This window comes from Mytilus galloprovincialis, chromosome 6 (assembly GCF_965363235.1).
Source record: "Mytilus galloprovincialis chromosome 6, xbMytGall1.hap1.1, whole genome shotgun sequence".
NCBI classification, from domain to species: Eukaryota; Metazoa; Mollusca; class Bivalvia; order Mytilida; family Mytilidae; genus Mytilus; species Mytilus galloprovincialis.
The window spans coordinates 63658365-63672440 of NC_134843.1; the positions used below are offsets into that span (position 1 = coordinate 63658365).

Here is a 14076-nt window from a genome sequence, read left to right on the forward strand (position 1 = left end):
AAGACGGTTGTTGCTATGTAACATTTTTGTTTTTCGTTCATTTTTTGTACAAGAACTAGGCTGTTTTTATTATTGTTGTGAATCATTTTACATTTGTAATTATGATGCCTTTTGAGGCTGACTATGCGGTATGTGGTTTGCCAGACATAACAGGAAAAATGCTACAAAAAAACAGGGGTACAGCAGTCAACAATAACAAAAAAGCAAATATGAGAACAAAGAAAAAATGCATATTGACAAAGCATAGCAAAAACGAGAGACAAGAATACAGTGTATTTAATTATATGTATACACATTTAGTCTGAAGTATTTTCAACGGAAAGATAGAAATACTTCAATATTATAACAAAAGTACATTCTCTTAATTATCGCTTATAAAGTGTCACATAATTTAACAGATCTGGCTTCATAATAAAGTCTATTATACTCATAGAAAATAAATGTTTTGCAAAATACGTTTTTATGAATTAAACTGGGAAAATAACAACGTGATTATCTCTATGTATACTAGTCGACAGAAGAAACGATACACGGCTTTTTTTTAAATTAAAGATGAAGTTTTCCGATTATAAGACCAATATTGAAGCTAGTAATATTTAATGATCATAGAAAAATAAATCCGTTTAGAAAAAGATTTGTTTTTTGCTTCATGACGTCATTTGGCGTAATCAAGTTTTTTTTTTATAAAAGTTACATAAAACGACATTTTTTTTTAAAAAGGTTCCAACTAATGATGTCAACCTCTCATTTAAAGATAAAGACAATGTTTGCCATCAATTCTTTTTTAAAATTCGTACAGTTTCTTTGTTTTTTTGTAAAGCAAAGTTCGACCCCACAAGAACTCGTTAAAATGTAAACATTATCAATTTATTTACCATTGACAGTATTTGTAAAGTGAATTAAAAAAAACGTTAACAATCTTAAAACTAATCCGCAAGGTTCCAAATTTACAGTGTGTTGTTTTCATATCTAACTAAAGCATTGATTTGAGACGAAAACAATGTTTTCTTTTTTTTTGGCATTTTTTTAGATTTCAAAAAACATTTTTTTTACCCAAAATAAAAAAAAAAACAATATTTCAACCCCTTAGTTACAACATGAACATAACTTTTTAGCATATTGAATATTTTTTAGCATATTGAATATTTTTTAACAAATTTGAAAATTCATTTTGGTACTTAGAAAATTATGTGTCGATTTTTTGTCCAACTTTCCGCAAAAATAATTTGCACCCTATGATCGTTTACAGGGACTTTAGTTACTTTCCGAAAGGTTTTGATTTGCATTATCATATGTGCATACATTGCAAATGAAAGCTTTTGAAAATAGTATATCTCATTTTGTTTCAGTTTTAATACTTTTTGATAAATTTTATTCTAAAGTCGTGTGTCGTTTCTTTTGTTGACTAGCATATTATAAAAAAAGGGGATGGATGACATCAGTTGATCTGCCATTATCATGATTATATGAATTATGAATTTGCGATTGATAGATATAAAGTCACCAACTTGTAGAGTTTAAGTACTGAGGAAATCGAATTTATTTCTAGGATTCGTTTGTTAGTTTGCAGGACACTTAGTTTGTTTTAATGTTCTCACTTTGTACCACTAAACATGTTATATTGATAACTTGACTGTTGTTTTCTTTATCCGTTTAGTAAAATAACAATCATTTAACCTCTTATCTACTCGAAACAATACATTTTTATTTTCGACATTTGTGTCTATTTTATGTAACCAAAAACTTCATATCATATTACTAACTGAAAATCTACATTCGAATGTTCTATCTAGGTCATAAGAGTAATAACTTTGTAACATTTATCACATCGATTAGTTGTGCGTTTAATGGTGTTCCTGTAGAGATAACCGAAAGCAATTACGACCAAACGATACATTTACCATATCAATTTGGTCAAGCTAGTAGCCTCTAAAACTGTAGTTTCATATGTGTATTAACATTATAGGTACCCAAACATTTTATCGTAATGTTTCTAATAATGTGAATGTTTGAAGTGTTGATGACAGTTCGATGTATATTTGTTTAAGTTTTCATCACCTTTTAGACTTTGACGTATTGAATACACACCGATCTATAGTTGTGTCATAAATCATTTCACAGATACCAGACTTGGATACATCAAATGCGCGTGCTGTACACATAAGACACAATAGTGGCGTTGACCTAGACAGTAAATGTCCAAAATCAAACACGAAGTTAAAGTGCAATAAAATAAAATCCCAATAATTGAGTTAGATAATACTGGAACAGGATCTGCTTACCCTACAAGAGCACCTGGGATCACCCAGTTTTTGGTGGGGTTCGTGTTGCTCAGTCTTTAGTTTTCTTTGTTGTTTCTTGTGTGCTATCATTTGTCTGTTTGTCATTTTCAATTTTAGCCATGGCGTTGTCAGTTTATTTTCGATTTATGAGCTTTCTTGTTCCTCTGGTATCTTTTGCCTCCCTTTTAGATAGTTTTTAAATAATATGTGCATGCTTTGGACAACATTAGCATGTTTGCTGTATTTTTTTTTCATAAATTGTTGCCAAGTTGTCAAAATAAAAATATGGAGATGGTGTATGATTGTCAATAAGACAACTATCCACCAAAGTTGAAATGAAAGTTGGGTTTTCTCGTTCTTATTATCTCATGATTTGTCATGTCGAAGTCAAATATTGCTTACTATAGGGTTTTGCTAATTTTGTATGGCCGTTTGGTGATTCGTTAGCGTCATTGCACTTTTTGTAGATAGTTGTGTTATTGGCAGTAATTCTAAATTTCCTTATTTCTGCAGTAGAGTTTCGAATAATTTCAACAAGTTTTTAAAGAAAGAGATGTACATTATTTTATTCATATCGTTGTGTTTTTATATCGTTGGATTGATGTTCATTATGCATCATATACATGGACGCTAGAATCATATTTCAACATTGATTTGATATTTTCTTTTTTCTCAGCCTTTGTCTCACAATTTTGCATTGAGCCTTATATCAGCCATTGGATGTGGAGTATCCATTTTGTTTCTGGTTATTACAATTATCATTCATTATGTACTTTGGAGGTAAGTAGTTATTTGTTTAGCAAATGTACATCATTCAAAAGAATCTTTGCCTGTTGACCTCTAGAACATGCATGTGGTAATAGCCGATGAATTAAACGTATACATGGTACCGATAAACAAATGTAATGTCAATCGTAAAATAAAAAAAAAAGAAATTATGGTTTAATTGCCAATGAGACAACTCTGCGCAAGACACCAAACGACACAGAAGTACGGCCTTCAACAATGAGAAACGCCCATACCGCAGTCAGATATAAAAAGGCCCCAGCCAAGACAAATGTAAAACATTTCAAACAAGAAAACAGAGAGCCGTGGTGTAGTGGTTAGTGCATCGGACTACTAACTCAAAGGTTCCTGGTTCAATTCCCGTTCCTGGATGAAAATTTCAGGAACTGAATTTTCGGCTCTCCCTTGACATCACTTGCAAGTATTTTCGTGAGGAAACGATGATAGTCCGTCGGAAGGGGAGATAAATGGCTAACCTAACACGTGTAAAGACAGAGCCATATCTGTTGCACGTAAAAGACACCTTTGCAGATTTCGAAAAAGAGCAGGCTAATGCCGCTACAAGGCAGCACTCGCTCTCGCAAAGTGGAGAGGGATTAATATAAGTTTCGATAACTTGTTTCCCAATCCACTTTAGATAAATATGTTTAAACTAAGAAAACTAACGGCCATACTTATGTACAAAAATACTAACGAAACCAAATTTGTAACATATCAACAAACTACAACCACTGAATAACAAGCTTCTAACTTGTGACAGGCACACACATATAGAAAATGGTGGAGTTAAACATGTTAGTGGGATCCCAAACCTCGACCTAACCTGGTATAGTGGTATAACAGTGCAAAATAAGAACATACGTGGCCGGGTACTTGCACATCTCAACGACAAAATCTGAAAAGTACAGATCTGAGAGTTCTTGCAGTTACTGGCAGCTAGTTTCAAGCCAATTACAAATAATTAAAAAATCAGGCATATAAGACTAAATTATCAATCATTACACATCCAGCATCCAATTGATTTAGTGTAAAGATGTCATAAACAGTTACAGGAGATCATGACCTTGAGTAATGCCAAGATACAGGTATCTACAGATTGTAGATCCATGAATGTGCTTTTTTGATATATATATATATATATATATATATGCAAATAGTGGAATTACCTTTTTCTGGAGTTTTAAAAAATCTTTGGGTGTTTTAGGTAAATTGCGAGCTGTTGGTGGTTCTTTTGATTCTGTGTTCAGTTTTGACTTTCTGAACTCTGTTCATTTAACTTCCACACAATCAAAAGTTTTCCTATTTAAATAAATGCTCTTTACGTTAATCTGAATGCAAATATATTTGCTGCAACTCATATGAAGCCTTCTTCTCTAATGAGAAAGGTAAATATACTAGATATACTTTATTACTTTAGGTGTGATGAGATAATTGAAACTGTTACTTTTCGCCTTGATAATATTTATGTACGTTTTGGCAACAAAGTTTATCGACAGATTTTTAATCAAATTTTTCACTTTCACACAAATTTGTACAATACGAGGGAACGTCTTTTGTGACCTGGCGACACTGTTTCAAATCTATGGTAAATTGAGGACGATATTTATTACCCCTTTTCAAAAGGTTTTAACCTCTCAAATTAAAGGAGTATTTTTAACATGGACGTCTGATGTTAATGACGTATAATTAAAAATTATACCTCTGCTGGTTTATTTTTGTATGTGTTTCGTTGTTATCAAAATAGGGAGTTATACAGTTTTGAATTGTAGAGTCGTGAAATATACTCGATAAGGGGATCAATTCAATAACTCTGTTAATATAATTCATTTTTAGAAAGTGCCGCTAAAGATCTTTAATACACAATGATAACTATAACTATCAAAGTATTATGTTTATTGATATTTGATATAACGATTAACCAATTTAGAACACACTTACTCACAATACAGCAACAACGAAAACTAATCATCAAATATGAAATATTGTTATATGAACAAAATGTCATCACGTTTGTAATAAAGTGTAGTTTGATATTGTTTAAAAAAACATTAAGTGAATGTCCTAGAAGGGAACACTTTGTTTTAACGTACTTGCATCAATATCTTCAGATGTTCCGATGGACACAATGTATTTGGTATTCTCACTAAAAGATCGGAAATCAATTTGTTATAGTTATGTAACGAAATACTATTATCAAGTGCACAATTGAAACCAAAAGTTGGTTAACATAAATAGAAATGAATGTTTAACAGTGGTTCGAATACGAAGATAACCATTGAATGCTTTTCTATCTGTTTTTGTAGATATGTGAAAAATGATAGAACAAAAATATTAATGAATTTATGCGTTGCTTTAATTCTGTCTTATACCATATTCCTAGCTGGTATAACACGGACAGAAATCAAGGTGAGAACAAACAAAAGACTTATAAAAAAAGTAAAATCACAAAAATACTGAACTTAGAGGAAGATCAATTGGGAAAGTCCATAATCACATGGCAAAAACAAATAACAAAACGCATCAAAAACGAATGGACAAGAACTGTCATATTCCTGACTTGGTACAGGCATTTTCAAATGTAGAAAATGGTGGATTAAACCTGGTTCTATAGCGCTAACCCTCTCACTTTAATGACAGTCTCATCAATTTCCGATATTTTTACATTGATGCGTTAAATAAACAGACACGTTAAATAAACAGACACAATAAATAAAATAGTCAAAATATGGGTACATCAGTCATCATCGTTTAACAATTTTAAAAGGAACAATTTAACAGAACACAAAAACATCTACTATCTACGAACACATTTATTGATTTGAGTGTCTGACGTCAGAAAATTTTATACGTCACATAAATTTGCCGTTCAATGTACGTACAAACAATTTTAAAATTTTCATGGGAATGTTAGCATACAGAGTTAAAAAATCAAAAGTATGTAAGAATAAATTTAAGAAATAGACCGAGTTTTAAACTAGTCCAAAAGTTATATATAGAATTATAAGAATCCAAAAATAGTTAATTCCACTACGGGATTGAATGATTTTGACGTTTGTGGTTCAACGTATATTGTAATTCATAATAGAAATATATCATAATGACATATAATAGAACAATATCATATTGACGGGATCTTTTAAAGTACAGAGTCACGTTATAAGAACAAAAGAAATACAAAAAGTCGCAAATACAAAACAAACCACAAAAAAAATGAAAGCCAATACAAACACATTGACGAGATGTATAAGTACCGAGCCACGTGAAACGGATATCGCATGAAACCATTCAACAGTAATTTATATACTGTACATTATGAAGTAATTTATATACTGTACATTATGAAGTAATTTATATACTGTACATTATGAAGTAATTTATATACTGTACATTATGAAGTAATTACATTGATTTTATTTTAAAAATTTCTCCTTTTGAAATTTATGATAAGTTGTTCCAAAGTTTAATATGTTCAACATGAACATATCATTCTGGTTTCGATGCACAAGACATGGGTTGACATAATCATCAGCTGGAACGCATGACTAAACTTTACTTTTACTACTTGCATGCTTTACCTCGCTGTTACCACTTGAAATATTTTCAAAACAAAACGGTCCAAATCAGAATAGCCACCATTGCGGTTCACCAATACGAATTCTAAGCACAATGATAAAATCTATTTATTTATAGTTCAAAATTTGTAACCTTATAGCTTAACCATGTAAATATCACAGAAAAAGCTATTATTGTATACTTTAAAAATACACTTCCAAAACAACGGGACAATATGAACATAATACAACGATTTTGGATAAGTATAGTTTATACTCTTGTGACATGATACACTGTAGACTGAATATAACTCGTTAAGCAGTCGATCTTCACGATCAAAATAATAAAAACAAAACGTAAAGCCACAAAAAAAGACAATTATATCTGAATAACTTTATCATACATTTAAATCTTACCATGTCCATATTACAAATATTTACACTCATGGGATTTTACCGTCAGATAAATACACGAATAATGCATTCACTAAATTGCGTATGTAAACAATTGAAAATTTGAATAAAACATATGTGATTCTGTATCTTTTTCAAATTAGAAAACCTTCGTGAATAAACTTTTCAGTTCTATAAAGAAATAATTTTTTTAGTATATAATATTCAATGGTACTTTGTCTGTCTTATTTAAAGGGAGTGTGTACAGCGATCGCAGTTAGTTTACACTATATGTTCTTAACAGACTTTTGTTTGATGCTAGCTGAGGGAATTCAAATAATGAGAATGGTTGTCATTGTTTTTTCAACCAGACCTATTGTACATTGGCTCTTGCCTCTATGCTGGGGTTAGTATCTTACTACATGTTTTCATAAACGTCGACTTATATTCATGATTGTTGACATGTAGTTTGTGTAGACTGTTTCTGTTATCTCAAAGGTTTGATAACATGTTTATATCATGTGTATATTCAGGAAATTTTATTTTCGTAATTAAAAAAACACAGATGAGGAGAACTAATTTTCATATGAAACAAAGAAGTATTGTAAACAGTACTATATTTTGTAAAAAAAATAAAAGATAAAAGCGGATATATAAGATTATAAGTCAAAGAAAATACAGCTTTTAAACAAAACAGTTTTAAACGATCAATAAGAGTACTGTAAAATCAAAATCATAACTATTAAGTACAATGGATTAAAAAAAAATTAAAGAGTAAGTGGTATTTCACCATACCTTTTCCACATTTTTCTCTGTTAGAAGATGTCATACCATAACTTAAAACCATAACTAAAAAACAACCGCTGAAATGATATGCTAAAATAAAATCAATTTCAATAGAGTATCATCCTGCAATACATGTAAATAGCATTGGAGCCGATTACGTTTCTTACGTGACATTTCTTAAACATCCACTGGACGTTTTTGGAAATGCTTTGACTAAGTAACTTCTGTCTTGTAGAAACAAACCAAATCTTTATTTTCAGTTTTACCTGGCATCATTGTCGGAATTTCTGTTGGCGTAACAGAACTTAAAGGCTATGGGAACCAACAGTTGTATGTATCTAATAAAAACAATTCTTGACAATCTTTTTTAAATATCATTAAAAGTAAAGAAATACGTGCACTGGAGCTCAATCTTAATTGAATAGGATTGTCATTTTGCATACCTAAATTCTAAGGTTCTCTCATGGCCCTCAGCCTTCCTTCATCAATAAAAACTAACCGCCACGATATAGCACGATAGTGTTGAAAGTTGCCTTTAACACCAATCAATATTCTGCATAAAAATCATTAGTACTAACAACTCAAAATAATACACAGTGCTATAAGTTCAAAGTTGTCTACATTATTATAATATCTCTTTCTTTTATTAATTCAGTTGTTGGTTGAGCCTTGAATCAAGCCTTATCTGGGCGTTTATAGGACCGGCATTGCTTATCATTTTGGTACGTATTGGAATTAAGGAAGGGATATGGTTAAGACAATATTACATCGTCAAGATGACAAACGAGATAACAAATAAACAAAAATCCGAAAACACTACACAAAAGCCAAACACTGACAAACACGAACTCTCCACAAATGACTGTCAGTTTAAGTACTCTGAAGGGTAAAAATATCCTGCTTCACTTGTTGATACTTTTTTGTGATGAATCTAACATGTTTAAGAGTCGAGGAAAGAAGAAGATGGTAATGCGGTTACGACAATGGACCATATCCTTCATCATCTGTGACACAGACATTTTATAACGGACAACCTACTCGATGTGGTGCCCGTTGATATTGCAAAAGAATGTATGAAACATTAGCATTTTTAACCTATGGTTACATAGCTTCATTGTTAGCAACAACTTTCTATCATAGGCAATTTCTAGAACATCGTTGCAAATAGGTGATTAATATTCCACATGCAGTATCTCTTTAATTGTTGCTACATAAAAATAAAAATGTAACAATTGAAAAGCTTAAAACATTACGTTTGCGGTTAAGCTGTGTTCTCAAGTTACCCTAATTGTCAACTAATAAATGAATAAAAATATAAAAATAAGAACATTTCAGCAACACTTGACGTCAAAATTTAGTTTAGATTTGCATGCCTTGATAGTTAAAATAGATGTATACTGTACTATAATTGTATATTGTAGATTAACTGTGTTATATTTGTCATTATGGTATACAAAATGATGACTAGTAGGGGAATAGCTGGGAAAACGCTAAGAGAAAAATCAAGGTAATTTTATCATTTACATTTCCTTTTTTCTCTTATCAATTACTTATATTGATATAACGTTGAATAATTTCGCTTAGAATAACAAATGAAATTTAATAAACCGTGCACAATCACAACGAATCAACAGACAATATAATAACTGTCAGCGTGAAACGTACTGAAAACAATTTCTTATTGAAATATTGACAGGAAGATGATTGAAAAACAACATTTCCACAGCGAATGAAAGAAGAAGTAGAAACAAATGTTCTGTTTACACTGTCAAATAAAGAAATAAACAAAAAAAGAAGATTTCGCATTGCACATATTACCAGTTACACCTGAGAGATGAAAAAACATAAAAAATCAAATAGTGGTCATAATTAACCAATATAATGAAACTGTAAAGAACATATTATTTAAGTTAATATATAGAAAAATGATGTGAGGATGAATTAACATATGCTGTTATTTATCATAAAAACACATTCTGGTATACATTTGGATAAACATTCAGATTGTATTTACTACAAAAACAACACAATATTTTGGAGTGTCAACGGTATTAGTAAATAACTATAATGCATTATGCATTCGGGATAGATGTTATGACTAAATTTCAAATTATGACCCTCTGATATTCATATTAAATGGCGAATCATTTAAGTTTGAACAAACGGATTACTGGTATTACTTGTATCTCTTGAACTTCGTTTATAGAGGAAAGAAACAGAAAGCCAAGTATACATAAAATCACAAAATTAAAGATTTTTCATGAACTATGTTAAAGTGAACATAAAGCATGCATTCATATTAAGAGTTATCCAATTTGTGATTTTGCATTTATGCAATGTATACGTAACTTTACGACACAATAACACGTATAATAATGTGTAAGTGCAAATTTCATATAAAAAGTAATAAACAGACAAGTATTTTATGTTAACATAAGTTCCATTAAAGAGAAACAACGAACAAACAGACCAATTCACTCAAGAAGCGACATCTGCATCCAATCAGAGATATAAAGGAATTTATCTAGCTATTAATACAATAAGAAAGAGCTCGTATTATTGTGTCGTAAAGCTACGTATAATTGCATAAATGCAAAATCACAAATTGGATAACTCTTAATGTGACTGCATGCTTTATTTTCACTTTAATACAGTTCATGTAAAAGGGAAAACAAACTTTTAACTGGATATCACGTATGTATTTGTATAATTACAATATACCACTACTCTTTGATGAATATATTTGTCTGCTCTAGGATTGGATTAAAAAGTATCTGCATCATTTTACCGTTGTTTGGAGTAACCTGGGTACTTGGTGCATTTTCGGTGAACGACGATTTAGTCGTGTTCCAATACCTATTTGCAATTTTCAACTCTCTCCAGGTATTTGTTTTTTTCTATTTCTATAAGTGTTTCTTTGAACAAGTGTGCATTTCATTTTTTTATCAATTTGTTTCATATCAATTCTAACGGAATAGAAAATAACAGACCTCTTAACTGATACGTGACGCTCGTGCATGCATACAATGTATGAATGATGAATTTCAATTTAATAAAATAAAAAAACGAGAAAGATCGACTAAAATTGACAATGCATTAGGCTAAACGAAAGAATAGTTGGTGCATTCATTAGTGAGGTAACTGTGTTTTTTCAGAATTCAAATAAATGTCATTTGTATAAATACATGTATAGTACACAAGCATTGCAATTCTATTTAGATAGACCTGTAAATTATATATACATACCATGCATTTATAAATATCGTATACCAGCTCATATATTAAGCATAGTAACATGCAGATATAATAATGTTGATAAATATAAAAGACTATGTACAAATTTTAATACTAGCTCTATAGAAGATGAATACCATTTTATACTTAAATGTAAAAAATATAGTAAAATTCGAGAAAAGTATATAAAAAAGTATTATTTGAGAAATCCTTCTACATACAAACTTATCCAGTTGTTATCTGTCAGAAATATTAAAGAATTAAATAGCTTAGGTATATTTTTTTTAATCAAAAGAAAAACTTAGAATTTAACTGCAGTAAATAGTGTATTTGTTCTCACTTTATTTAAGTAGTATATCATTCTCCGCTCGTATTTCGTATTTTGCATTATGTATTATGTATTATGTTTTCATTCATGTTCACCTCTAAAATATATATTATATATCTCTTGTAAAATTCTTATATTGGCGCATGTAAAATTATGTATATGTTTCCTATGAGCTGTATTACTTTCGGAATAAAGTACTATTATTATTCTAATAGTTACTATAATTTATTTATTGTATGATACGATATAACTGTCTAATCATCAGTGTTGATTCACATGTCAGGTTATAGATATAAGAAGGTTATGGTGTACAGCAGGCGACTACTACTTGAGTTACGCTCTTATGTCTTGTTCCTTTTAGAGTTCATGCTTTCCCTTCAATCTGTGTTTGTTACGTTGGTTGGTATCACCATATTCGATAATAAAATTTGAACCTCTCAAAACTATTGTTGCCAGTTTTTAAGATATGACATGCTGGAAAAAATACAACTATATACAAAACGTGTTGTTCGATATAATATAATCTTCAGGAATAGTGGATTATGCTGTCTTTAAAATATAGGAATTCGTTTTATTTTTTCCGTTTGATAGAAAAATCTGGGAAAAAAATAAAATCTATTTGTTTCTTCTTTTAAACAGGGTCTTTTTATTTGTTTGTTCCATTGTTTCTTTAATAAGCAGGTGAGTGTTATTCTAGAATTGAAAACATGTTATAATTGGGAAAATTTTTACTATGTCTAACAGATATCAATATTCGTTTGACTGCAATCAAAACAAGCTTACTTACAAGATGTAAATTATTACATCCTCTGGTATTTATTCAGTGCATCCCCTTTTACCTACCACCTATTCATATTCCTATAGAACGAAGTGACGTGAGAAAAAAATGTTCATACATATAATTCATAAGCAAGGAAACATAATTTTTCACCAAAGTAGCATTAACATATTCAACAACTAATCATTGTCAATTAAGTCTAAGTAGTCAATGATTTGGTATTGATAACATACTTTTCTAAATTAACACTGTTAATTGTGTAAAGAGTACAAGACAAATGCAAAGTAAAACTTTGAAAAATTGTCTGATCATTTTGTTTCTCAAATAGAATCTTAAAACTACTTTACAATAATATCAAATATTCAAATATAATAATTTGAATAAAGGCAATTCATTGTTTAACTATGTCGTTTTCAATACAACAATCTGTGAAAAGGAGATGGATCGAGAAGTATATGCAGACTGATAAAGTGTTACTAAAGTTTTCTAAGAGAAAAAAAAGTGACGAGTTTTGGAATTTCATACATTTATTTCTTTATGTTCTTATATACATATATTTTCCACACTTCATAGGTCAGGGAAGTTTTTTTGTAGGGTATGTCAAAAATCGAATCGATTGAATCAAAAACTATGTAAATGTACGGGTTAATACAAAATGTAAATTATCGATTATATATACAATATTTTTTTTACCAATATGGGCGAGTCACTGTTCGCATGTCGGGTGATAATATACAGTTATTGAAAAAAACAAAACGTCATTGATGTTGCCTTGAAACATCTATATTGAGGTACAATGTATTGTTCCAAATCTTATATTAACCTCTCGTGATTTAAGCCACGGTGAATATAATGATTTATCAAAAAGGATTTCTTATGCTATTAGCAAATGAGGAAGCAGAAAATATATAGTCATATAATAATATATCTTGATATTTGATCAAAAATTAAAGTATGATATAACAGCAATATCATAATGAGCTTCCATTAGTTTTTGCATGTTTGAATACAATTATGTATTCTTACGGTTGTCATGTAGCATTTTGTATTTAAATCACCTTGCATGCTTATTAAATTCAATTTGTAAATATTTCAATGTTATACTTTGTTTAGGTTAGGCAAGGTTACAATCACTATCAAAGACGGCTTCATTCAAAATCTACAAATTCTACTAATACTGTGAGTATATGAATACTTAAAATGACAAAGAAAAAGAATCATATTCATGAAACAGACACGACATAGATATTAATGCTGACTCAAAAATATTTTTTTCTTTTTTATTCATCATTTTTCGTTATTTTTATGGGCATAGCAGTCATCACTGTGTCACAATCTCAAAACTAACAAATATTTAACAATAGAGCACAAAAAGCATTCACAAAATTTAAAAACCACATCAATTCTCAGATCCGGACATCCTGGCATTAGAATTTTTCAAGGGGTGATGCAGATAGGATTCCTCTAGATTTTTCATCTATTTGAAGGTGATAACTGATTATTTATATTGTTGATTATTTTTTAACCAGAGGATATAGTATGATAAAAATCAAAATGGAGATATTATATAGTGTCTTTAACAATATTAAGTGGGTAAAATTACTTGTTTCAACTGGTGTCAATATATATCAATTAAATTAATTTGCATTGAAGTCTATGGAAAATCTAGAGGATTCTTATCCGCATCACCTCTCAACATTGTTTATATAACACATATGCTAATCATTGATTGGTCAGTTACAGGTTGTGATGTCACTGCAGATCTGAGAATTGCTTCGCGTGTTTGACGCCATAAAATGTAAACGTCACATATAAAGAAGTATAAAATAATTTTGCCGTTCAAGGTTTTTTCAAATACAATTATAATTTCACATGTGGAATGCTAGTTTACAGGGTAAAAAAATCGAAAGTACGTAAGAACTAATTTCAGAAACAGAC

At 30.1% G+C, this 14076-nt stretch overlaps 2 protein-coding genes across 4 annotated transcripts in view; one reads left to right on the plus strand and one right to left on the minus strand.

Annotated features, from left to right (window-relative positions):
- The window catches only part of LOC143078641 (synaptogenesis protein syg-2-like), a 147003-nt gene that overhangs the window by 107424 nt on the left and 25503 nt on the right, over nt 1-14076 (minus strand). The window lies entirely within an intron of this gene.
- LOC143080082 (uncharacterized) overlaps nt 1-14076 on the plus strand; it is a 65137-nt gene that overhangs the window by 48787 nt on the left and 2274 nt on the right. For 2 of the 3 annotated variants that reach the window (XM_076255756.1, XM_076255757.1), the window contains 9 exons: nt 2959-3062; nt 5372-5474; nt 7268-7418; nt 8059-8128; nt 8454-8520; nt 9220-9305; nt 10555-10681; nt 12000-12041; nt 13252-13317. In XM_076255756.1, the coding sequence (XP_076111871.1) occupies nt 2959-3062; nt 5372-5474; nt 7268-7418; nt 8059-8128; nt 8454-8520; nt 9220-9305; nt 10555-10681; nt 12000-12041; nt 13252-13317 (816 nt within the window). Of the gene's footprint in view, nt 1-2958; nt 3063-5371; nt 5475-7267; nt 7419-8058; nt 8129-8453; nt 8521-9219; nt 9306-10554; nt 10682-11999; nt 12042-13251; nt 13318-14076 lie in introns of those variants that run through there. The other variant, XR_012979612.1, reaches the window with a different exon arrangement.